This window comes from Dermochelys coriacea, chromosome 21 (genome assembly GCF_009764565.3).
Source record: "Dermochelys coriacea isolate rDerCor1 chromosome 21, rDerCor1.pri.v4, whole genome shotgun sequence".
NCBI lineage: Eukaryota > Metazoa > Chordata > Testudines > Dermochelyidae > Dermochelys > Dermochelys coriacea.
In genome coordinates, this window is record NC_050088.1 from 17,430,784 (window position 1) to 17,454,491 (window position 23,708).

General features: G+C 57.3%; 1 protein-coding gene across 4 annotated transcripts in view; it reads left to right on the forward strand.

Annotated features, from left to right (window-relative positions):
• Positions 1–23,708, forward strand: part of AMPD2 (adenosine monophosphate deaminase 2) — a 41,817-nt gene that overhangs the window by 15,217 nt on the left and 2,892 nt on the right. For 3 of the 4 annotated variants that reach the window (XM_038380142.2, XM_043500366.1, XM_038380148.2), the window contains exons 2-17: positions 4,366–4,496; positions 6,833–6,963; positions 7,799–7,867; positions 9,214–9,325; positions 13,164–13,350; positions 14,026–14,167; positions 15,112–15,201; positions 15,572–15,701; positions 16,058–16,252; positions 16,536–16,667; positions 17,474–17,637; positions 18,246–18,372; positions 18,731–18,894; positions 19,352–19,472; positions 21,101–21,274; positions 22,684–22,794. In XM_038380142.2, the coding sequence (XP_038236070.1) occupies positions 4,366–4,496; positions 6,833–6,963; positions 7,799–7,867; positions 9,214–9,325; positions 13,164–13,350; positions 14,026–14,167; positions 15,112–15,201; positions 15,572–15,701; positions 16,058–16,252; positions 16,536–16,667; positions 17,474–17,637; positions 18,246–18,372; positions 18,731–18,894; positions 19,352–19,472; positions 21,101–21,274; positions 22,684–22,794 (2,180 nt within the window). The remainder of the gene's footprint in view (positions 1–4,365; positions 4,497–6,832; positions 6,964–7,798; positions 7,868–9,213; positions 9,326–13,163; positions 13,351–14,025; positions 14,168–15,111; positions 15,202–15,571; positions 15,702–16,057; positions 16,253–16,535; positions 16,668–17,473; positions 17,638–18,245; positions 18,373–18,730; positions 18,895–19,351; positions 19,473–21,100; positions 21,275–22,683; positions 22,795–23,708) is intronic. The other variant, XM_038380144.2, reaches the window with a different exon arrangement.

The window sequence follows — 23,708 nt, forward strand, 5'->3', positions numbered from 1 at the left end:
ACTGTCCACGTGTCATTGCCCTGGGGGGCAGAGCCAGGGGTTGCCAGGAGTCAGGAGAGCCTGGCCCTCGTTGGCTTGGATTAGCCAAGCCCTGTCCTTGGGGCTGGCCCCACTGTGGCTGCTCAGCACCAACTGGTTCACCGAATGAATTGATGGCGTGCGCTGTGCATGGAGACCATTAGGAGACACATGAAGCCATTGACAGCTGGAAAAGGAGCTTTTCCTTTCAGCCACTGCCAGGGCTTGGCCATGGGGCCTGAAAGGAGAACTCCAGTGGGGTCCTTTGCAAACACCGCTCACCCATCCCGGCCAGCATTCAGCTAAAGCCCAGGGAGCACTCAGGGTTGGAGGTCTGATTTAACCCTTTCAGCAGCCCAAAATGGGCATCTCCAGGGCTGCCCCATGCACAAATACACCCCCATTGAGCAATAATCTGTCTATGAAGCAGAGTCCAGACGCAAAGGGGTTAATGGGTCTAAGGGCTCAGCCTTTTGGCATGAGAGAGCCTAGTTTCCTGATGAGCCCTGACTTATATCCAGAACGGTGATCTCAGAAGCTGAGTAACTTCAAAGGGATTAAACCGGTCCTCCTCTCGCCACCCAGACCTGCTAAATCAGTGCAGTGGTTTCAAAACCCACTGGATAGTTAAGAGGGGTAGGAAGTGTCCCTGGCTTAGGAGCGAGACGCACTGAGCCAGTAGCCAAGGGGGACGCTGGCTACTGCATGCTAGTAGCAGCACCTTCTGTCTCCAAGGACCCCACAGCACTTGACACACAGTATAAACGAGAATTGTGCCCCCCACGCCACTGCAGTGCAGCCACCTGTTGGGTGGCTCACAGCAGCTGTTTCACAGTGCAGGGCAATGTGTCACAGCCGCTGAGGACAGGAAATGAAGAAGAGTTGAAACTGAGAAGGGGGGAAGGACAATGGAGCTCCAGGCAACCAGGGTTTCAGCTTCATTTCTTATTTGAAAGATGTTGCCCTTGGGACACAGCACCCCCTGCTCTAGGTGTGGATTCCTCTGTTTGCAGGGGAGGGATAGCTCAGTGGTTTGAGCATTGGCCTGCTAAACCCAGGGTTGTGAGTTCAATCCTTGAGGGGGCCACTTAGGGATCTGGGCCAAAAATTGGGGATTGGTCCTGCTTTGAGCAGGGGGTTGGACTAGATGACCTCCTGAGATTCCTTCCAATCCTGATATTCTGTGATTCTATGACAGGGGTGGGGCGGGGAGGGAATCTCTTCCCAGTGGCAGCATCTCTCCTTGCACACTTCTGCATATTGTGCTGACTTTTTTTCTTAACTCCCTCCCATCCATCTTCTCTGTTTAGCAGTTAAACATCCTTTCAGTCGCTCCCCAGCAGCAATGCAGATCAAATTAATCCGCGCCTCAGCAGCGAGTAGGAGTTTCCCCAGAGAGCTTGGAGGAGAAACCAACTTCTGTAGAATTTAAGCTTTCATTTATAGTGTGTGTATGTATAGTGTGTTCTAGCTATGGAACGAATCCCCCTTGAGTGGAACGTGGATGCACGGACAGAGGCCGACAGTTCCAGCTTCTCTGCCCCTGCTCAGAACTTTGCCTACCAGCCGCAGAGTGAAATTAACAAGATGTTGGTCAGTTCCATGGCTGCCCTTCAGAGTCCTATGCAGGGGGAGAATCAGGGCCATTTTGTGCTGCTGTTTGGGGAAGCTCTGAGCAGAGGCAGGTAGGTACTGGAGTGGATCAGCTGAGGGCTGGGTAGAGTAGAACAGTAGCTGTCTCCCATTTCCCCTGCTCCCCCCACCTACACCTCACTGGCCACAGGGAGAATAACAGAACTGCCTCAGCAGTCAGGAGGGTCTCAGGGGAGGGTGGAAAAGAAGTAATACACTTCTCTCCCTGACAGAGGCCAGGCTGTGTCTGCCCCTCTAGTGAGAGACTGGAAAGAAAGAGGAGGCTCCATGAGGGGAACCTGGGACAGTCTCTCCAGCAGGGCTCGGGACAGTTTCAGGCGATGGGGTTCCCATTCCTTTCCTTGGGGAGACTGTGCTGTTTTTCCCACTCTGTTGTGTGATGGTCCTTCGGCCTTTTGCAGGTGGGCATGTGATTCCAAGTGGCAGCAGTGGTGTGAGGAAGCCAGCACCTGGCTGCTGCTGCACTAGTATTATCCCTTCCTTCTCCCTGTGCTGCATGCCTGACATTTGGCACCTTCATGTTCAAGGAATTTAGAGTTTGATCCATGAGATCAGCCCCTTAGCCGATGGAGCTCGGCATCCACTGCCTAGCAGCAGTGCACCTGGCTAATTAACACAGTGCGGTAGATTAGGTGTAGGGGGATGGGTGGGAAAACCTTCCTGTCTGGAACTGTTTATAGCTTTCCTCTGCACTTCCCTCTCTGCGTGTGGAGTGGGAGCTAGAGGTGGCTGCACTATCTCAGCCCAGGACACAGGGAGGTGACTCCTGTTCCCATGAAATCCCAAGGCCTGAGAGTTTTAGCCAGTTCACCCATTAAAACAGACCCTCAGGTTTGTCTGTGGTTCGGTGCCTGCTTTCCCCTGGTGTGGGAGCTGACTGCAGGGTTTATATTCATTCGGATGGGCTGAGAAAGGAGAGAGTTCTCTCCCTGGGCCTGTCCTGGGTAGCAGAACAGAGACCAGGTTGTTCTTGTTACACTCTCATTCTCTCCAGAGACCCTTGCAGTGAGCTCAGTGCCAGCTCAACAGCCCTGGAGCCTGAAGGTCCAAAACAGACAGCACAGGGCAAGCTTTGTCCTCCACGACATCTAAACTGTGACCTGGTGGGACCAGCTGTAGGGAAGAGAGGAGACTTCGCTCTCAGTGCACTGCTCAGTTCCTGGCCTCTCTGGGAGACGTTAGATGATCTGGTGGGTTTGGCAGTGGTCTGGTCCTAGGCTCTATTCCTGCCTCTGCCACGGAGTCCCTGTGTGACCTTGGGCCTAACGGGAACTCAGTACACCGGGCATCTGCTGGGCTCTGGAATCACTGGCCTGTATTGAGCACTGGAGAAGCAGCCTTTGCTCGGGCTCACCATCTGTGAGACAGGAGCGATGCTGAACTAGCTCAAGGCGGCTGTGAGGTTAAATAGATGCTGGGATCCTGGTGCTGAGTGCTGTTGCGGCCTGTCAGTGACCGTTGTCAGGTGGGGGCCGGTTAGTGCTGGTTAATTGCTGTGGGCGTCTGTTCTCCCCAGGGGTTGGGCTAAGACCCACCACCCATTTCATGCTGGCCACTGACCCAGCTATTAGAAGGTAACTTTGTCCCATTCCTGCCAGGCTGGACTGGATTTGGAGCAGCAGCCCAGCAGCGAGAGCCTCCTTCTCCTATTACCCCTCTGCCTTTAGGTTTTTATATAGCCTCTATTACCATGGTGGCTGAACTGCCAGTCCTCTGAGCTATCCAGTGCCCTGGAACCATCCTGCTGTTTGTTGCTGAGGGAAAGGAACAGCTTTAGGAAAAACAGCGGCTCCTCTGACAATGGGACCAGGGACAGCATGTGCTGAGATATTTCTGGGTGCTTTGTTGCTCACTCACACACCTCGGCCTGGATGCTTTAGATGTCTGAATTGCTGCCTCATGAGGGAGGTCAGAGTGAGGGACTAGGAATCAGGCCTCCTGGGTTCTCCTTTGCTGCCATGATCTGGAGCAAGTCACTCTGTGCCTCAGTTTCCCGAGCTGTAAAATGAGGATCACACTTCCCTCTCTCTCTCTCTTTCTTGCCCGCTGAGTGGCTGTGAAGTGCACTGAGGCCTGAAAAAGCTAAGGAAGTGAAGGGTAGTACCATTGTTATTGACCCAGATGCCTCCTCCCCTCCCCCATCCACTCCAGCAAAGAAACAAAACCAAACCCTGAAATAAAGAAATAAAATCCCATCCTTACCCCAGCAGAGCTGTTACCCCAAAATAAGGAGGCATGCCAGAGACTCCGTGACATCTGCTAGGGGCTTCGCTGGTGCTGTTGATTTGATGTGGAAGGTGCCCAGATGCCACGATGATGGGTAGGGAATACTACTTTACACCGATAGATTGCAGTGACAGCAGGCAAAGGATCTAAGGGAGCCTGGCAGTGTTGTAGCACTATCGGTTATCTATTATTACAGTAGCACTTAGGAGCCGTGGCTGGGACCCCGCTGTGCCAGGTGCTTTACAGACACAGAGACCCTCCTCGCTGATCTCCACTGTGCTAACTCCAGGGTTGGTGCTTTCCCCCCCCCCCCCCCATTGTTAAGTGTATTTTTCCTCCACCCCACCTCACCCTTTTTTTTTTTTTTTTTTTTTTTTAAACTCTGGCCAAAGTCTTCCCCTTTGTGTGGCTGGCGTCTGCCCACACTCTCCCTTCCCTGGCTGACTGGTCTGAACTGTGTTTCCACAGAGATCCATGGTGGGCTGGGGCCTCGAGCGCTGCAGTCTGCCCACTCCCTGCCAGGGACTCTGCACTGCCTGAAGCACTTCCCTGTCGACCTGCGCACCTCCATGGATGGCAAGTACAAGGAAATCGCTGAGGTAGCTGTCAGTCCTTCCTGTTCATCTCCTGCAACCCCTCATCTATTTACCCATCCCATCCCATGCATACTTACCCATTCATCTACCCTCTGTCACCCACCCCATCCCATCCCATTCTCCAGGCCTTCCCACCCTGTTCTCCAGGTCCAGCCATCCATTCCATCCTATTCTACAGGCCTATCTCTCTATCCATCCCTATACACCTCCATTCATCATCTTTTTGTGTTCCTTCTCTTCCCTTCCATCCCACTGGCTCCCATTTGCAGTCCCCTTAAAGAAAAGCCAGGGAGGGGTCCCCAAATCAGTGGAATGAGCAGGAGCCCACTTTCCATCAGCCTCTGTCTCCCAGGGTCTCAGTGCATTGAGTTTGCCAGGGCTCAGCCTGGTGGATCAGGTTTTCAGAAGTATGGGTGACTCCTCAGCAGCCACGAGCTGTTGGGACATTTCTGCCCGTCTCCTGTCAGGGCTGTTTGGTACGAGCCCCTCGGGCACATCAGGGAGCCCTCTCGCCCCATGCTGGCTCGGCCCAAACAGTCGCCTTGACCCCAGTGGCTTCTGGGAAATGGTGGCGGAGCGCGAGACGGCGCGCCTCCTGAGCGGAGCCAGTGCAGGCAGACGTCAGCTGGCTGGTTAGAAGGAGAATCAGACCTGGGGCTCTCTGGGGGATATTTGCAAACTGCGGGGCTGCTGGCCTCTGTGGCTGCTCCTGTGACTGAGGGGCTCTGGTGCCAGTGCCTGCAGGGAAGAGAGCAGTAAGGAAGCAGGGGAAGGCAGCAGTTCCGGCCCTGCAGGCTCCTGGCTGGCCAGCCTGAGGATTGCTCCAGCTTGGACGCTACACTGGTCTTTGATGTGTCCTTGGAGACCTTGCGCTTTAACGGAAATGATGGGCCTGTGTGCCTGGGCTCAGGGAAGAGCCTCTCTAGCGCTCCAGCCAATATCTCCCCGTCTCCTTTCTGGATGAGGCCCCATATGTCTCGGAGAGCCCAGCACCTCCCCGCCCGAAAGCATTTCTGGGGCACCAGGGAAATAGATTCAGATACTAAGGTCAGAAGGGACCATTCTGATCATCTAGTCTGACCTCCTGCACAACACAGGCCACAGAATCTCACCCACCCACTCCTGTAACAAACCCCTAACTTACGTCTGAGCTATTGATGTCCTCAAATCGTGGTTTAAAGACTTCAAGGAGCAGAGAATCCTCCCTCAAGTGACCTGTGCCCCATGCTACAGAGGAAGGCGAAAAACCTCCAGGGCCTCTTCCAATCTGCCCTGGAGGAAAATTCCTTCCCGACCCCAAACATGGCGATCAGCTAAACCCTGAGCATATGGGCAAGATTCACCAGCCAGATACTACAGAAAATTCTTTCCTGGGTAACTCAGATCCCATCCATCTAATGTCCCTGCAGAGCAGGCCCCACTCAGCCTGGAGCTGCTTTTCTCTCCGCTCAGGGCACCTCTCTCAGTGGGGAGAAGTGTCCCTATGCGAGCACTCTCGTGGCATTGATCGCTGACCATGTTCCCTCGCATGGCCAGGTCCCAATGCTGGGCCAAGAATCCGCTGAGGCACGTCCGTGGGGATCAGTAACACCCTGACCCCCGGGGGCAGATTTATCATCATCCAGTTGAGAGGGATCAAAGATCCTGTGAGGAGCCTGGATCCTGAAGGCAACTGGGCTGGTTAGGCAGCACATGGGGGAAGAGGAGGGGAATGCTGAGAGGCCCTACCCCAGCACTGTCCCCTCCGTATTGAGCCTCCCAGGCAAACCACACCAACTCCTCTCCACTTTGAACAAGCGTCCTGAGCAGGTTTAGTGCCAGCCTGTGACCCCCGCTGGATTGGCAGCTCTGGGCTCTGAAGGGACAGCAGCAGTTAGTGGCTTCCTCCTTGCTTCCCCACTCCAGAGAGGCCACTTTTTGGGGTGGAGGGCCCTGCATGGGCCATGCTACCTGTGGCCCTTCCTCCAACAGATGGACATTCATTCACCGGCACCTGCACTGAGGCTACCAGTCAGTGCTGGCCTTCCCTGGCTTTGAGCTACTCTCCTGTGGCTGGTTCCCATTGCCCTGAGCCAGGCAATCTCTGCTTGCTCATTTATTTCCTTTTCCACCCCTTTTGTGGACTCACCTCTCACGCCTTGGGGCATGACTTCCCTGCTGCTGGGAAATCTGGTTTCCCCTGGGAAGCCTCCGGCATCTTCCCTGCGCCAGCTGAGGATGGGAGGAATTCGTCACACTGCTGCACGCCAGTGATCGACCACGATGCACCGGGCGGGGATGATTTGAAGGCTGCACTGGCAGCTCCCTTCATGGCTTGTCCTGTGCTGCTTTGCCCCCAGGAGCTGTTCTCCCGCTCGCTGGTGGAGAGCGACATGCGCAGCGCCCCCTACGAGTTTCCCGAGGACAGCCCCATTGAGCAGTTGGAGGAGAGGCGCCAGCGGCTGGAGCGGCAGATCAGCCAGGACGTGAAGTAAGGCAATTCCCCCTCTTTGTCCCCGTCTTTCTAGGTCCTGACCCCATTAGGCCCCGCTTGGGGCAGAGCAGAGGGAGTATCATGGAATTAATGGGCTAACCGGCTCCACCAGGGAGCTGGGACTAGACAAAGTGGGAAGGTCCTTCCAGGGCCAGCTGTGAGCTGTGCTGGTCAGAGGCCTGAGAAACTCACTGCACCCCAGCCAGGAGCCCTCACACACGCCCAGGTCCCTCAGGATTGTTCTTAGACTCGCCTGCTTGGTCTTCAGGCCAGGTCTGCTGCCATGGAGGCCAGCAGGGCAGCGGATGGGCAGCCCAGGAGCAGGGTGAGCCTCTGGCTGGAGCGGGTGCTTGTGCAGGGCTGGCAGTGCCAGGCTGCCCCATCCTGCCTGGAGTTTGTGCAGCCGGAAGCATCCTGGGGTTCCTTGGGGGTCCCTGCTGGGGAGTTAGCAGAACATGCTGCCCTCACCCCGTCAATCAGGCAGAGCAGGCTCTGTCTCTCCCACCTCGCTCAGGCCTCAGGATTGCCAGCGCCCCAAAGAACAGAGCTGGGTCAAGTTTGGGGAGGAGGGGCTGGGCTCTAGGTTTGCTATGGCTCTCCTGGGTCCCCTAGCCCTGGTCCTTCTCTGGTCCTCCAGGCACCTCGGGCTCTCTTGGGTCTCTTCACTCTGAGGTTCCCTTCCCCATCCCAGTGAGTTTCACTTGGTTGCATCTGTGGTGCCTGGTGTTGGTTTCTGCATTAACGCTCGTGTTTTCTTTCTTCCTCTCTCCTCAATGTCTGTCTCCGTCCGCCCCTGCCCCTGGCTCTGCCTCTGCTTCCCGTTTGTCCTCAGACTAGAACCCGACATTTTACTCAGAGCCAAACAGGACTTCCTGAAAATTGACAGTGCTGCTGACTTACAGTGAGTGTCTGGCTTTTCCCCTCTGCCAGTGACTTGGGGTGAGCTGGGAGCGCCCTAGGGCTGGGGCTCCACCCGATTCCAGCCCGGCTGGGGAGCAGCATTCTCTAGGGGACCCACCAGGATGGTGTGGGATATGACAAATGAGCTCTGGGCGCTCTGGTCCCTCCTGCAGTAACTGCTTAGCTGGTGCCAAAGGGGCCAACTTGGGGACTTTCCTGCACCCCCTCCCATTCCTGAGTGATGGTGTGTTCTGGGGGCTCTGCAGGTAGCTCGGCGTGGGTGGGGGAATGGAAGGGGCTATGCATATCCTTCTGGGGAGCTGCTAAACAGGGCTCTCTCTCTAGGTTGGGGAATAAGGGGCCCAGCTAGGAGAGAGGAGGTGTGAGCTGGCTTCCCCTTCTGGAGGAGAAGAGGGAAGAGCGGGGTATCCCCTCTGGGCAGTAGCCAAGCAGGGCGCTTCCTCTAGGGTGGGGACGAAGGGGCCCAGCTAGGGGAGAAGAGGTGTGAGCTGGCTTCCCCTTCTGGAGGAGAAGAGGGAAGAGTGGGGTGTCACCTCTGGGCAGTGGCTAAGGAGGGCACTCTCTCTAGGGTGGGGAAGGCAGGCAGACCTGGCATCCCTGTGATGGAAACTGGTGATTCCATAGCTCTAGCAGCAGCCGGGCCCGCTGGTGCAGTGGGATGGGTTTTGCTCCTGTGCCCTTTGGGGAAGGTGCCCGCCTCATGAAGGCCAGGCTGGAGAGCTGGTGCTGGCTGGATCGCTCGTCCCGCCGGGCACTCGCCCTCACTCTGAGCTCCCTTCCCACCTGCTTTTGCTTCCAGATGCTGCGGATGCTGCCAATGCTGCCTCTTGTCTCTGTTGCGGTTTGTTTATGTCCCCCTCGTTGCTCTTGTGTTCCTGGACTGAGCTGCCCGGGGCAGGGGGCTCAGTCCAGAGCCAGGTTTCCAGGAACCCAACCTCCAGCAGCCAAGCTGAGTCCTGATGCCCGGTGAATGCGACCCTCTTGAGTGCCATCTTCGCTACAGGCTGCTGCCCAGGAGATGGCACCCATCTGGGGATTGGCTTCTCTCTTCAGCTGAGTGCCACCCCCTGGCGCACAGAGCGGCTGAGCTGTGAATCGGGTTACCGGCGCACCATTGCTGCTGTGTGGCTGCTGAGATCCCAGGGGAGCTCCCCCTGCCCTGCGCTTACTCCCAGCTGTCCCCACGTTGCACGTCCCCATGTGCCGTGTGTCTGTCTCTGGATAGCTCCACAGGCCTGTGTGGAAGTGATGGGGAGCAGTGGCGTGGCCAGGGCCAGACACCCACCGTTGCCCCCTGACCCATCTTTTCCCCCCTCCCTCCCCCAGGCTCTACAAGGAGCAGAACGAGGACCTGGTGGATCATCTCCCCAAGGAGCGGGATGTGCTGCTGGAGCGGGAGTTCCAGAGGGTCACCATCTCCGGGGAAGAGACATGTGGGGTGAGTTTGCCTGGCACAAGCAGCTGCCTGGGGGGAGTGGGAACTAAGGGTTACTTGGGTTACCCTTCCTCTCTCTCAAAGACCCCAGGAGCCAGCCACTCCCCTCTGACTTGGGGCTGGATCAGAGCCAGTGCCCCCTAGAGGGGAAAGGCTCCTTGTCACAGGCATTGGCTGGCTAATGGGGCTTGGGGTGGGATTGGAACTGGTACCCTGTGTTGCATTCTCTGGTCTCCCTGAGCCTGCTAGTCCCTCCCCCCTCTCTGAGGTATATCTGTGCTGCAGGCGAAGGTCTGACCATACCTGTGATCTAACGCAGGTAACAATAACAGTGAAGATCCGAAAGCACAGACCCTGACACGGGCCAGCAACCCAAGTACATCCCCCAAGTCTCTGGTGGGCTTGTATGGGCGGCTAGCCCACACCACCACGTCCTCGCTGCACTGTTCGCTCTAATCCAGCAGGCACAGGCAGTGCTGGTATGCCAGCCCATGCCGCAGTGACACCTTCACTTGTGGTATGGACGTGTCCTGAGACACCTCTGCCCGTGTTACCGGGCACCTCGCTGCATCTGGTCTCGAGGACTGGGCCACAGCATCTGTCCCCAAATCCCCTCGTCTTGGGTGATGGGCAGCACACCTGCCCCTGAGTACCCAAGCCAGGGGCTGGCCTTCCCCTCTCCAGAACCATCAGGTTCCAGTGAGATCCTCGTGGGAGCCTCTTGAACCCCACTCAGGGGCCACCAATCCCCAGCTGGAGTAAATTGACACAGTCCCATTGGAATCCACGGAGTGATGCTAGTTTACATCAGTTGAGGATGTGACCCATTCTTCTCTCTCCCTGTCTCCTTACCCACTGGATCAAGGTGACATCTAAAAGTAGTTCCCAGCACAGTTCTCCTTGCTGAAATAGCAATGGGGACCCATCGTCCGAGCGTCTTCCCTTCCACGGCATATCACTGGGCAGCAATGTGATTTGGCTAAGGAATTCTGACCTGTACAGTGCCAGCTGCTTTCGTCACATGGCTGGGAGAATCCATTGCTCCTTTATTAGCCCGTTAGTATTGCGGAAAGGGACCTGGCTCCCACTGTAATGGCTTTTACCAAACCTGCTCTAGATTGGATGTGTTCCTGTATTTAAAAAGTCAGGGGTTATTTGTGCAGGCAGGACAGAGAACCTGCCTACGACCCCTGAGGATCAGAGAGCAAACCTGACTATCTAGGGAGGGAAATGCAAAGAGAAATCTGATTGCAAATGTAAGTAAGCAGGTGACGCTTGAATCCTCTATAAAGTATTTTTAGGAGCAAGAGAAAGTTTTAAAATACAAGGGGCCAGCTTCTCTGCTGGCGGAAATTGTTGTCGCTCCACTGACTGACCACCAGCTCAGGATCTGGCCCATGATTTCCATCTGGACAATGTCTCTAGAAACCCAGCCCACTGTGAGCCTGTTCTAACACCCACTGGAGTCAGGAGGGCCCAGATCCGCAGAGGCATTTAGGGTAACTCCCTGATGGGAATCAGATGCCTAAATATCTTTGAGGATCTGGACCCGGGAGCCTTTAATTTCCGTGAGTTTTGGATTCGATCCTGTGCGTGTGCGTGCACAGGCATGTGTGCACGCTAGTAATTCTGCTCCCGTGGTGTGAGCAGTGATGGGAACTCTCATGTCATCAGGAGCTCACCATGCCGTGCAACCCTGTTGTCTTAGGGTGCGTTTACATGGCAAGCAACAGCCCATGTCAGCGAGTCAGAGCCCTGGTTGGCAGGGTTCGCTGGGCTCACGCTATGGCCCTAAAGCAGCTGTGTAGAGATTTTGGCTCTGAAGCTTAGGGAGGAGGGTGGGTTTCAGAGCCTGAGTGCCAGCCCAAATGTCTACACAGCTAGTTTTAGCACTGTAGCGTGAGCCCCGTGGACTCGAGCCTGTAAACCTGAGCTCTGAGACTTGGCGCTTACTGTGTAGATGGACCCTAAGAGACTTTGCAGTGGTACGCTCCAGGAAGTGAAATGGTTAGTGGACCTATTGCCTTGGCCTTTCTCTAGCCGTTTTTCCTCTCCTCCCCTGCGAGGCTAAACGTACTGATGCTGGTAAAGCACGTTATGATGCATGAGTAGAAAAGAGCAATGTACTACGATATGTGCAGCCAGTACAATCCCTCTGCTACACAGCATCCTCCAGTGCTGCATGGTTCCTGTTTCTCTTCCTGATCCTCTAATTCCTTATCTCCCATCACCTTTGGCTTGTTGGCTGTGGGCTTGATCTGCCTCTGAACGTACCAGGCAGAAAACATGGTCAGCGAGCTGAAAAGGACAGCAGATAGGAAGTTAGAGCATCCGGGGAGAGTCTGCAAAGCCCCAGGGGACAGAACATCTCCTAGCACATCTATAACGTATATAGCCTCTGCGTGGGAGGTCGCACGGCACCCGGCAGCGTGTCTATAACATGTATGCTCCCTGCGTGGGAGATCACCCACCTGCCCGGCAGCATGTCTGTAATGTGTACGTTCCCTGCATGGGAGATCGCCCGGCGCCCGGCAGCGTGTCCGTAACGTGTACGCTCCCTGCGTGGGAGATCGCCCGGCAGCATGTCTGTAACGTGCACGCTCCCTGCGTAGGAGATCGCCCAGCAGCGTGTCTATAACGTGTATGCTCCCTGGGTGGGAGATCACTCATTTGCACACACATCCACGATGGGGATGTTAAACTGCCAAGGCAGCGTCGCCGTTGCAGCCTCAGCCACGTGCCTTCCTGCTCATTCACAAGATTCCTGGTGCTTGTCCAGATGGTCCTCAGCCATCGGTAGATGTGGTGGTAGCGTTTCCCTCTGCGTGGGTGTGTTACACGCTCCAGAGGATGTAGCTCACGTGCAGCAGAGACGGAGTGGGCGTGTGTGCCCAGGAGGCTGCACTGACACGAGGAGTGGAGAGGCTTCTTGGGGGAGAGGAGAGCCCCCCCTGCATGTGTGTCTCCCATTTACTGCTGGCCTAGAGCTGGGACGGATGTCTCCTGGGCCAGGCAGGCTTTGGTCTTACGCCTCCAGCAGGCTTCCCTGCTATAGGAGAGGGGTAGATGGTGATTGGAGCTGGGATGTGGGGACACACCCTCTCTTCTCTCTGTCCCCAAATCCCCCCTCTGGGAGATCCTTAGCCCCCTCCCCTCTCCTTGGCTGAGGCCCATAGCAGAGAGTTCATCTTCAGGCCATAGCCCCCTGTACATCCTCCTGGGCTGGCTCGGCACCAGCATCCAAGGAAGGGACCCAGGCAGGGTGAGGCACCGTATCCCAGCACGGCTCCTACAATAGGGAGAGTGATGGCTTCTATCTAGGGTGGCCGAGGAAAACCCTAAGATAGGATATGAAGAGGTGACCAGCTGGGTCTGGTAGCTCTTAAATCCTTGACAAGGACGTGTGTGTGTGTGTGTGTGTGTGTGTGTGTGTGTGTGAGAGAGAGAGAGAGAGAGCAGTGAAATTAAAAGGTAACATTTAAAAAGGATGAAACTCTTACTATGTTAAAACTATTATTATTTTAAATCCACCGTGTATTATTATCCTGCGGAACTTGCAGCTGCAGGATATTATTGAAGAAATCCTGCTTCCAGATCCCAAACCTGCTGATCATTTTTTAACCCTTTACATGTGAGCAAGATTTTCCCTCCTCCCCATGGGCCCTATTCTAACCCCTTAAAGCACTGGCATTCACATCTTCCAGCATGCCCCATAGGATGGATCCTCCCAGACCTCAGTGTGGAGAATGTAGCATGTTCATCCATGGAAACCTGCCCAGGCTGGTTCCAAGCCGTGGGCCTGACCCCTGGTTAGAGCCCGTGTCTCTTGTTCACCCTCCAGGTGCCCTTCACAGACTTGCTGGATGCAGCCAAGAGCGTGGTGAAGGCACTGTTCATCCGGGAGAAGTACATGGGGCTCTCCCTGCAGAGCTTCTGCAAGACCACCGCCCGCTTCCTGGAGGAGCTCTCTGGGAAACCGCTGGAGACCCGGGTCTACGAGGAGATCCCGGAGACCCCCGTGGCTGCAGGTGAGGCCAGGGCTGCGGGGGGCAGGGGAGCAACGAGCGGCAGGGTAAACCCCGAGGTGCCCCAGGGTGGGAGCGTGATGGATGGCTGGGAGAGGGTGGGCCGGTGGGGAACTGAGCAGGGCTCTGTGGATCAGTTCCCATGAGGGAGGTCCACTGGTCTGCAGAATGGACTCCTGGGGGATGGGGGGAAGGGAAGAAGCCTCATCCCTTGGAGCAATCCTGCCCAGGAATGGGGGGGTTGAGCTAGCTGGGCTTTCCCAGCCTTAAGTTCTGCACCCCTTCCCAGCCAACATCTCTCAGCTCACTGGGCGACCCACCCCTTCCCCACCTGCTGGCACTTGCATCCTTGTCATGCTCCCCCTGCCCCTGTTAATTCAAAGTGGGGGGGGTCAGATGGGAAGGCCCTGAGGGAGGAGGGTCCCTGGTGGGGGGAAGGGACAAAAGTCTGGATTGCAAGATGGAGGGAGTCCTGGGGGGGAGGGGGCGGCACTGAGCAGGCGAGAGACGTATCTGGACTAGGGAGCCCTGCTCTCAGGCTCCCCCCGCCTTTGCCGAAGATTCCGGTGCCTTGCCCTGGGGTGCCACGAGGGACCTGGTCCCAGGCTAGCGCTAGGGGCTGTCCAGACCCCAACCCAGTATGAACGCTCCCTGCGCTGCTGCTCCTCCTCTTTGCAGATGCTCCTGTGCACCCCCCATTCACAGCCCAGCACCCCTACGAGACCTGCTTCCCCGAGGCCATGCCGCCTGACCTGGGCTTCGGCCTCGGGATGGTCGGCAGCGTGATCCATGTCTACACCAAGCGGGATGTCATGGACAGGTGAGGGAGGGGGAAGCGCAGGTGGGAGGGCGTCCGGGGCCAGGTGTAACCCGGGTGCCCGGCACGGTGAGAAGCAAGAGCTGGCGGGTCTGAAAGGAGCCAGGTCTGTGCTGGAGAGGCAGCCTCTCTGGGGCACGTGGAATGGAGCCCTGCCCGTGGGGCCCAATCCCGCCCCACACAGGCTCTCCTGGGCACCACATTGCATGGCACATGCAACGCCCCTTTCGTGTCTGGATACCAGGTGCCTGCCTGGGGCCAGCAGGGTGGCCTTCCCTTGCCATTCCTTTGGGGTTTCTTCCTCTCATTCGCCCCACTTCTGCAAGCCTGGCTGGCTGGCTTTCTTCAGATCACACACAGAACCAGGGACAGAGCCCAATCCCTGGTCCCAGCCTGGGCTCTAAGCACTGAGCTGCACTGCCTCTCCCGGGAGGAATATTATTATTCATGGGAGGTTTTTTATGACATTGCATCGAAAGATCCCAGGGGGCCCTATGAACTGTCACTTCACTTAGCATCTATAGGTAGCCACCTCTGGGGTGGGTGTAGCCACTGCTTAACAGCCTCTGGCAATGCTACCCAATGGGAGCTGGGAGGGAAGGTGACAAATAACACTGCCACTTGAAATGGCTTGAGGGTTTGGGGCAGCAGTTGGAAACAATCCGTGTGAATGAGGCCAGGGTACTGGATTAACTCCTCTGCCCTTGGGAAAGATCTGAATGGCAGGGCAGTGCCCTAGCCACAGGGCTATGGGGTACTTTGGGTGGGGCTTTCTCTGCCTCTCCTCTGGAGCTTGGCCACCTTGTAAATAGTTCCTGGAGCAGGGACTTGACCTTGGGTCTCCCACATGCCAGCTGGGTTCCCTGCCCTGGCTGTTCCCTTTCCCTGTCCCCATGACTGTGCTTGACATGTCAGTGTGACCGGCCCTGTGCTATCTCCTCCCGCAGGAGCACGGAGCTGGACCTGCCGTACCCCGACCTGCAGGAGTTCATCGCCGACATGAACGTCTTGTTGGCGCTGATCATCAATGGCCCCATGTAAGCAGAGCAGCTTCCTTTCCTGCCCGCTCCCCTAGGGCTGCATGGCTTAGGCAACTGCTCCAACCCATGAGGCTACCTGGCCCCTGTGTTAGGCTGGCTGTTGCACCGTTACAGCTACAGAGCTGGACTGAGGGCCGCCTCGTGTGTGAACGGGACCAGTCCAGCCTCAGGCTGCAGGTGGTACAGGATGCCCCCTCTTCAGACTCCAGCCCGAGAGTTGCAGTTGTTAACACCAAGGCCACAGAGTGGCAGAGCCAGGGATCGAACCCAGGGCCCACTAGGCAACCACTGCCCTGCAGTGAAGGGGGTTTAGGCCCAGGGGCTTGTGAACAGAGACCCCAGATCCGTCACCTGTTCCCTTGTCTAGAAAATCCTTCTGCTACCGGCGGCTGCAGTACCTGAGCTCCAAGTTCCAGATGCACGTCCTGCTCAACGAGATGAAGGAGCTGGCGGCTCAGAAGAAGGTTCCCCACCGGGACTTCTACAACATCCGCAAGGTACCATCAGGGCCGGAACCCACCCCGGCCTCATCTGCCCTGAGACATCATCCCATGTAGCCAAGCAAATTCCTCGCTGGACTGACCGCCCTTGGGAGGGAGGTCCTCTGTCCCCCGGGCTGGGGCAGCAGCACTGCCAGGATGCAGGGACCGCCTGCATCAGCCTCCATGAGTGCCAGTCCTCTCTGCTGCGCAGGGGCCATGAGCACCTCCCCACTGGGACTGAGACCCACCGGGCAGAGACAGCTTTCCGGTCCTGCTGACCTTGGCTTGGCTTCCAACCTAGGGGTCAAGGGCTCCTGCTCCCGGCCCATGCTGATGGGAGGCCTCAGTCACGTGTCCCTCCCCACACGCAGGTGGACACGCACATCCACGCCTCGTCCTGTATGAACCAGAAGCACCTGCTGCGCTTCATCAAGCGCACCATGAAGAAGCACCTGGACGAGATCGTGCACGTGGAGAAGGGCAAGGAGCAGACCCTGAAGGAGGTCTTCGAGACCATGAACCTCACGGCCTACGACCTCAGCGTGGACACGCTAGATGTCCATGCGGTATGTTGCCCTTGGGATGTCCTGCAGCTGAGGCAAGGGGCTGCTTCAGCCCTGTGGCCTTTGCTGAGCTGAATAATGGATCCTCTGTGAGACCTGGGCAGCCGGGGCCCCTTGGGGGGAGAAGGCACTGGAGGCAGGGGATGCTTGCCCCTGCCATGGGACAGGCACTAAGAGGATGGGTCTCTGCAGACTTGCTCTGGTGGGAGCCAAGGAGGGGGAGTGGGGTCACTGGGCTCCTCACATGGCTGCCTGTGCACTGATTTGTCCCTCTGCCCGACGGCAGGACCGTAACACCTTCCACCGCTTTGACAAGTTCAACACCAAGTACAACCCCATCGGGGAGTCCATCCTGCGTGAGATCTTCATCAAGACGGACAATCAGGTCTCGGGGAAGTACTTCGCTCATATCATCAAGGTGAGAGCTGCCTCTGGGCCTGTGCTCCCAGGAAGGTCATCGCCCTGGGCCCTGGCACCTCTGCCACCCGCTGCGGAGACCAGCCTCGCTCGCCTGCCAGCCCCCCTGAGCGGGCAGCCTGGGAAGGAAGCCAAAGGCTGATTCTGTCATGGGCGCAGAGTCACCAAGGGCTAGTGCAGCCTGGCAATGGTGCCTCCTTCCCTGGCACCGGCTCATTGTTCAAATCTGTATCTTGCTTGATCCCACTGGTGAACGGCGAGTGGATTTAGTGTCCGGGATGCTCATTCTTGTTGATGAGTTTGCAAGGCCGGGTGTCAGTAAACAGCAGCGTAGAGATGGGGGGGCACATGGTGGAAACGGAGCTAAAAGACTGTTTGAGGGAGCAGGGGTGGGAGATCCAGAGAAGAGAACCTCTTGGGGGTGAAAATGTGTGTGCACACGGAAGGTGGGGGGCATATAGGATGCGCCCGATGTGGGGCTGGCTGTCTCCCCTAGTGAGGCCTGTTTGTGTGTGGGGGGTGGAGAGAAGCTCATGTTTTATGAGCTGCATGTGGGGGGGTCTTACATCACTGAAGCATGCACACGCATGCCTTTGATTCAGGAGGCAAAATGCACAGACATCCACGTTGCAAGTTGAGGCTCACACTTGCATCACTGTTTTGCAAGCTGAGGCATGCATGTCTCTCCCCATGTCGCACGTGCGTGTCTCTCCTTGTGTCTCACGAGCCGAGGCATGTGTTTCCTAGCCAGCCTGCTGGCTGGTAGGGCCCTTTCCACGGCGAATGTGCTTGTTACCCTCTCCGCAGGAGGTGATGTCCGACCTGGAGGAGAGCAAGTATCAGAACGCGGAGCTGCGGCTCTCCATCTACGGCAGGTCGCGGGACGAGTGGGACAAGCTGGCCAAGTGGGCCGTGAGCCACAAGGTGCACTCCAACAACGTGCGCTGGCTGGTGCAGGTGCCACGCCTCTTGTGAGTAGTCAGTCTGTGGGGACAGGGTAGCAGGGCTGGTCACATGGGCTTTGTGCCAGGGACTGACCCTTCCAGCCAAGGATGACAAGAGTGATTCTTTGTATTCCAGTAGCCCTGCTCTGGGGCCTGGGCTTGGCTAAAGCTGGACAGTCCAGGAGCTCCCCGGTGGGGCAGTGTCCTGACCCAGGTGGTAAGGGATCCAGCTGGAGGGGGAGCCATCCTGATCTCCGTGCCCAGACAGGCATCAGGCTCATTGGGAAGCCTGATTCCAGGGCCTAGGTGAACCCAGCTAAGGGAGGGATGGGACTGGGGGAGACAGCAGGATGAGGGAGCCTGGAAGGGAGGGAACTGACAGCTGAGTCTCTGCAGGGAGCAGAGGAATCCGGCTCCAGCATCTAGAGGAATCCTACGCCCACCAGCCCAGGGATAGCAGGGCTAGTGGCCTCATGCCCTGCCCTGTGTAAATCAGGACTAGCACCATTGAAGTCGGGGGCATTAGCCTGGTGTAAGCAAGAGCAGGATCCGGCCCCAGGGAGCAAGCTGGCCGTGGTGGGGAGGCATCCCGGTCTGAGCCTGCCCTTGGCGGGGCCCCTCTCTGTCTCTCTCAGCGACGTGTACCGCACCAAGAAGCAGCTGGCCAACTTCCAGGAGATGCTGGAGAATATTTTCCTGCCCCTCTTCGAAGCCACCATCCATCCTGCCAGCCACCCAGAGCTACATCTCTTCCTGGAGCATGTGCGTGCTGGCCAGAGGGCTTGGGGACTGGGTTGGACTGGGCTGGGGGCAGCAGGGCGGGCAGGGACTGCCCAGCACAGGCCCCTGTGTGTGGCACAGTTGAGTGCTTCTGTGGGGTGACAGGAGCCTTCTGGGGGAGGGTAACATGCCAGATCTGGGATCCATCAGACTCCTGCTTCTGTGGTGCCCTGCCCCTGACCTGGGCACATCAGTCCCTCTTCTGCCAGCTGGGGTGTGGGGTCTGTAGTCACCCGGGAGGGGGCAGCAGTGCCTCCAGCAGGGGGTACCCTGGGAAGGTCCTCCTGCCCCGAGCCGTGCGCTCCTCCTCCAGCTTCTCACGCTCCACTCCTCACGGCAGGTGGACGGCTTTGACAGTGTGGATGATGAATCCAAGCCGGAGCATCGCATCTTCAACCAGGACAGCCCCCTGCCCGGGACCTGGGCTGAGGAAGACAATCCGCCCTACTCGTACTACCTGTACTACATGTACGCCAACATGACAGTGCTGAACCACCTGCGCAGGTAGGAGCCCCCCCCCCCCGTCCATCCCTCGTGAGCCCCCCAAGTGGGGGAAGAGTCATCTGTGAAGGTACAGGGAGCCCTCTCTCCCTGCCTGGCCCATCCCCACGGCACTGGGAGTGGGGGCTCCTGGCAGTTCTGGGCAGGTTGCATGGACCCGTAGAGGACATTACTAATCCAGCTGTTCGTGTCCTGTCAGGAGGCTGTCTGTTACACTCCCTGTGGCTATGGAGCGCCCCTTTGTGGCTGGGGCATTTCACAGCAGGTATCGGACAATGTCTAGAGTGCAGAGTCTGTCTGGGGATTCCCTATCCAGGAGAGCCCGTTCCTGGGGGTTGTATTTGGGTAGTGGTGGTTCCCAGCATCCCCTACCCCATGGCTCCCTGGGTCATGTGCTGTGGGTCCGTGCCCACGACAGCAGTGGCCGGTCGCTGACCTGCCTTTGGCAACCTCTCTGCAGGAAGAGGGGCTTCCACACCTTTGTACTGCGCCCTCACTGCGGGGAGGCGGGCCCGATCCACCACCTGGTGTCAGCCTTCATGCTGTCGGAGAACATCTCGCACGGGCTGCTTCTCCGCAAGGTAAGAACCCAGAGACCCACGCAGTTGGCTCTCGTCGGGTACCGGCGATCCTGACACACCAGTGGAGCACGGGATGGGCGGGCAGGGGGCTGTGATGTTACCGGTACAGATGGCTGCAGCTCCATCATGGCAGGTCTTGGGGAAGGCCCTTGGCTGGTGGGGAGCCTGGATACCATGGTGATGGGCACATTAAGAGAACTTAGCTAGGTTAGGGTGCTACAAATGCCAAGACAGAGGGACAGCTGCTGCCTGATCCTGCTGACTATGCCACTGTGACAGGTTGGGTCACAGAAACCCATTTGGGATTGCCACCTGATGTACCTAGACTACCTCTGAGCCAGTTTTTCCCTGGCAGCTTGGGACTTCAGTGCCCTGCCTGGTTGTGCCAGACACGCTAGTCTGCTGCAAACACAGACCCAGGTCTGAACCACGTCTCCCAAAAGCTGCAGGCTTAACTGAAAACAGCTTACGAAGTGCTCCTGTCTCTAGCACCCAAATGCCCAGTTCCCGATGGGATCCAAACCCCAAATAAATTCATTATACTCTGTTTAAAGCATATACTTGGTAAACTTATAAATTGTTTGCCCTCTATAACACTAATAGAAAGATATGTACAACTGTTTGCTCCCCCAGGAATTAATTGCTTGCTCTGAGTTAATTAATAAGTAAAAAGTGATTTTATTAAATACAGAAAATAGGATTTAAGGGGTTCCACGTAGTAACAGACAGAACAAAGTGAATTACCAAGGAAAATAAAACAAAAATGTGCAAGTCTAACCCTAAAACAATAGGAAACTAAATGCAGGTAAATCTCACCCTCAGAGATGTTCCAATAAGCTTCTTTGACAGGCTTAGACTCCTTCCTAGTCTGGGTCCAGCAATCACTTACACCCCTATAGTTACTGTCCTTTGTTCCAGTTTCTTTCAGGCATCTCTTTGGGGTGCAGAGGCTCTCTTTTGAGCCAGCTGAAGACAAAATGGAGGGGATTTCAGGGGCTTATATAGTCTTTCTCTTGTGGGTTGTAACCCCTTTGTTCTCTTGTGTAAAATCCCCTCCACAAGATGGAGTTTTGCAGTCACCTGGGCAAGTCCCATGGCTATGAATGATTCAGCTTTTTGCAGGCCAACGCCATTGTTTACATGTTAGTTTGACCGTTCCCAGGAAAGCTTAGATGTGGATTAGCGTCTTCCAAGGTCCATTGTTAGCTAAGCACTCCCAATTACTTGAATAACCCCTTCTCACTATGTTGACCAAATCTGCCTTATGTGCTTCCTACAGCAAACGCTTTAAATACAAGCATAGAGCCAACACTCATAACTTCAGATATAAACATGATCCATGCATACAAATAGGATGAATACGTTCAGTAGAGCGTAACCTTTGCAGAGATATGTCACATGGCATGTCTAGCCTAAAGCATATTCCAGTTCTGTCATATATACACTCATAAGCATACGTCTCGAAAGACTTATGGGGTGCAACATCACATCAGCGGGAGAGCTAACGGGCTCACCAAGACGCCGTGGGGGTCTGATCCTGGGCTCCGAGATGGGGTGAGGGAAAGTTGGGCTCTGAGGGGAGCTGCTCTGCCCTGTTAACCACGCTGTCCCCGGCTCGTCCTGGCCAGGCACCTGTGCTGCAGTACCTCTACTACCTAGCCCAGATCGGCATCGCCATGTCCCCGCTCAGCAACAACAGTCTCTTCCTGAGCTACCACCGCAACCCACTGCCTGAGTATCTGTCCCGCGGCCTGATGGTCTCACTCTCCACTGATGACCCCCTGCAGTTCCACTTCACCAAGGTGAGCGAGTTGCGGCGCCCGGGGCCGAGACCCCAGCTGCCCCAGGCAGTTCTGCAAAGCACTATCTGGGGGCCCTGTGTCACTCTCAGGAAGGCGCCAGCAGCCGGGGGGGGGGGGGGGGGGCTGGGAGGAGAGCAGCAGCAGGTGCTGACCTTTGGGGAAAGATGGAAAGAGCTGGATGTGTCTAGCTTGGCCCAGGGTGGTAGCTGGGGCCATGAGATGAGCCTTGGTGCGCATGCAGGCTGTGACCCAAGGCTTGGGAGGGGTTGCAGGTGGCACAAGGATGCATCGCTAGGGTGAAAAAGGTGGGAAGGGAATGGGCTGGGGCCCCTGTTCTGTGTCAGGAGCCAGAGGGTTCTGTGTGGGGTGCCTGGAGCAGAGGTGGCGCTGGTGTCTGGTGTCTGGACCCCGCAGCTCTATGCCAGCTCTGGCCTGGGCGTACGCTAACCCCGCAGACAGGGCCGTGCACTGTGGGAGGTCGGGGTGTTTAAAGCAGGGCATAGGTTTTGTTGCAACTGCTGGAGGGGAAGCTGGAGGTCCTCAGCGATGTTGCTTTAAGCTGGCAGAGATGGTGAAATTGCAGCTTTCTGTGGCAGGGCTGAGGGACTCCTGCAGGCGCTGCGGTGAGAGCAGAGACTGGGCTGTTCCCCTGAGGCTGGGGGAAAGGTGGGGGGCTGACCCTGGTCAGGCTGGAGGGGGCCTGGCTGCAAGCAGCCCCCTGTACTGTGATGCAGGAGACGCTGCTCCCAGGGCTTGCTTTGATCTGCTGCTCCCGGGCCCCCCACTTGTTCCTAGATTTCTGTCTGCCCTGGCTTTGGCAGCAAGTCCAGCTCCAGCCAGCTGGGGGACTGTGCCCTGCCCCCAAGCCGGGATTCCTCTGGCTCCAGTGCCAATCCCCTGCGGGTGAAACGCCAGGGAAGCTGGGACTATCGGTGCCCTTTCCCCTCCATTGTGGGCCCATTCAGGGCCAGCCCCCTCTCCCCCAGTCTCCTGGCCACTGGGCTCGGTTGTGCAGGCCGCCCGGTACATGCAAACAGGAGATGCAAGCGCCATGGCCCCGGGGAGAGGAGTGAGGGGTGGAGGTGGTTGCAGAATTCTCCCCACCTGGAACCAGCTGTGCTCACCAATGGCGCCTTTGGGCACGAGGAGCCCTCCTGCTGCCCCCTCATGGGAAGCGTCTGCACTGCGGCTTCCCCTTCCCCTGGCAGGGCAGGGTGGAGGCTCACGGGGAGGGCAGTGTGGAGGAAGCATGCTGTGGTGCTGCCCACACTGGTGGTTCGCTGCAGCGATCAGCAGCCCACCCCACACTCCTGCCCAGCTGCAGGCAGGGATGGGGTGAGAGGATGCTCCGGGGAGCTGGCTGCTGGGGGGGCAGCCTGGGCCAGTCTGATGCGGCCGTGCCGTTGCAGGAGCCCCTGATGGAGGAGTACAGCATCGCCACGCAGGTGTGGAAGCTCAGCTCCTGTGACATGTGTGAACTCGCTCGCAACAGTGTGCTGATGAGCGGCTTCTCCCACAAGGTAAAGCCAGGGTCCCCCGCCCTGTGGCACAGCCCCCTTGTGCTCCGAGAACCCAGCACGCGCTTAAAGCCTGGGCTCCTCAAGAGTGTACAGGCCACGCTGTGGAACCTCGGCAGGTTCCTGCCCCCCGCCTGGCGTTGGGGGGCGCTGTGCTCTGTACCCTACACCCCCCGCCTGGCGTTGGGGGGCGCTGTGCTCTGTACCCTACACCCCCCGCCTGCGTTGGGGGGCGCTGTTCTCTGTACCCTACACCTCCCACCTGGCGTTAGGGGGCGCTGTGCTCTGTACCCTAAACCCCCCTTCTCCAGCCCCCCAACCTGGCCTGGCGTTGGGGGACGCTGTGCTCTGTACCCTACACCCCCCCTCTCCAGCCTCCCCCCCACCTGGTATTGGGGGGCGCTGTGCTCTGTACCCCACCCACACCCCATCTCCCAGCCTGGCAATAGGAGCTCTGCACCCCGTACCCTACCCACGCCCCATCTCCCAGCACTGCTGCAGAAGGGACTGTGGTGCTGGAGGGGGGGGCGGGTCCTGTCAAGTGGCACACGCTGCTTCTGCCAGAGTCAGTGCTGCAGCACGGTGCCAGGGGCTCAGTGCTTCCAAAGCTTCATTGCCTTTCAGGCGAGACGCAAACCAGAGGCTGGGACCTTTCGTGCCTGTTACTGAGCCCCTGGCACATCGTCTGGAGGGTGGGGGTTTGGCCAGATTCCAGCTCTAGCTATTTCATGCCTGCTCCATGAATCACCCTATGCATCTTGGATACGGGGTTCTTGTTTGCTCTCCAGCCGTGACTGTTACATAGCATTGCTGCACTCTGTTATACGACTGCTGCTCCCCACCCCAGAGGTGGCTGCATTTCAGCAGTGGGTAAAGGCACCCCTCCCAGCCAGCATGTGATCCATCAGGCTGAAAGT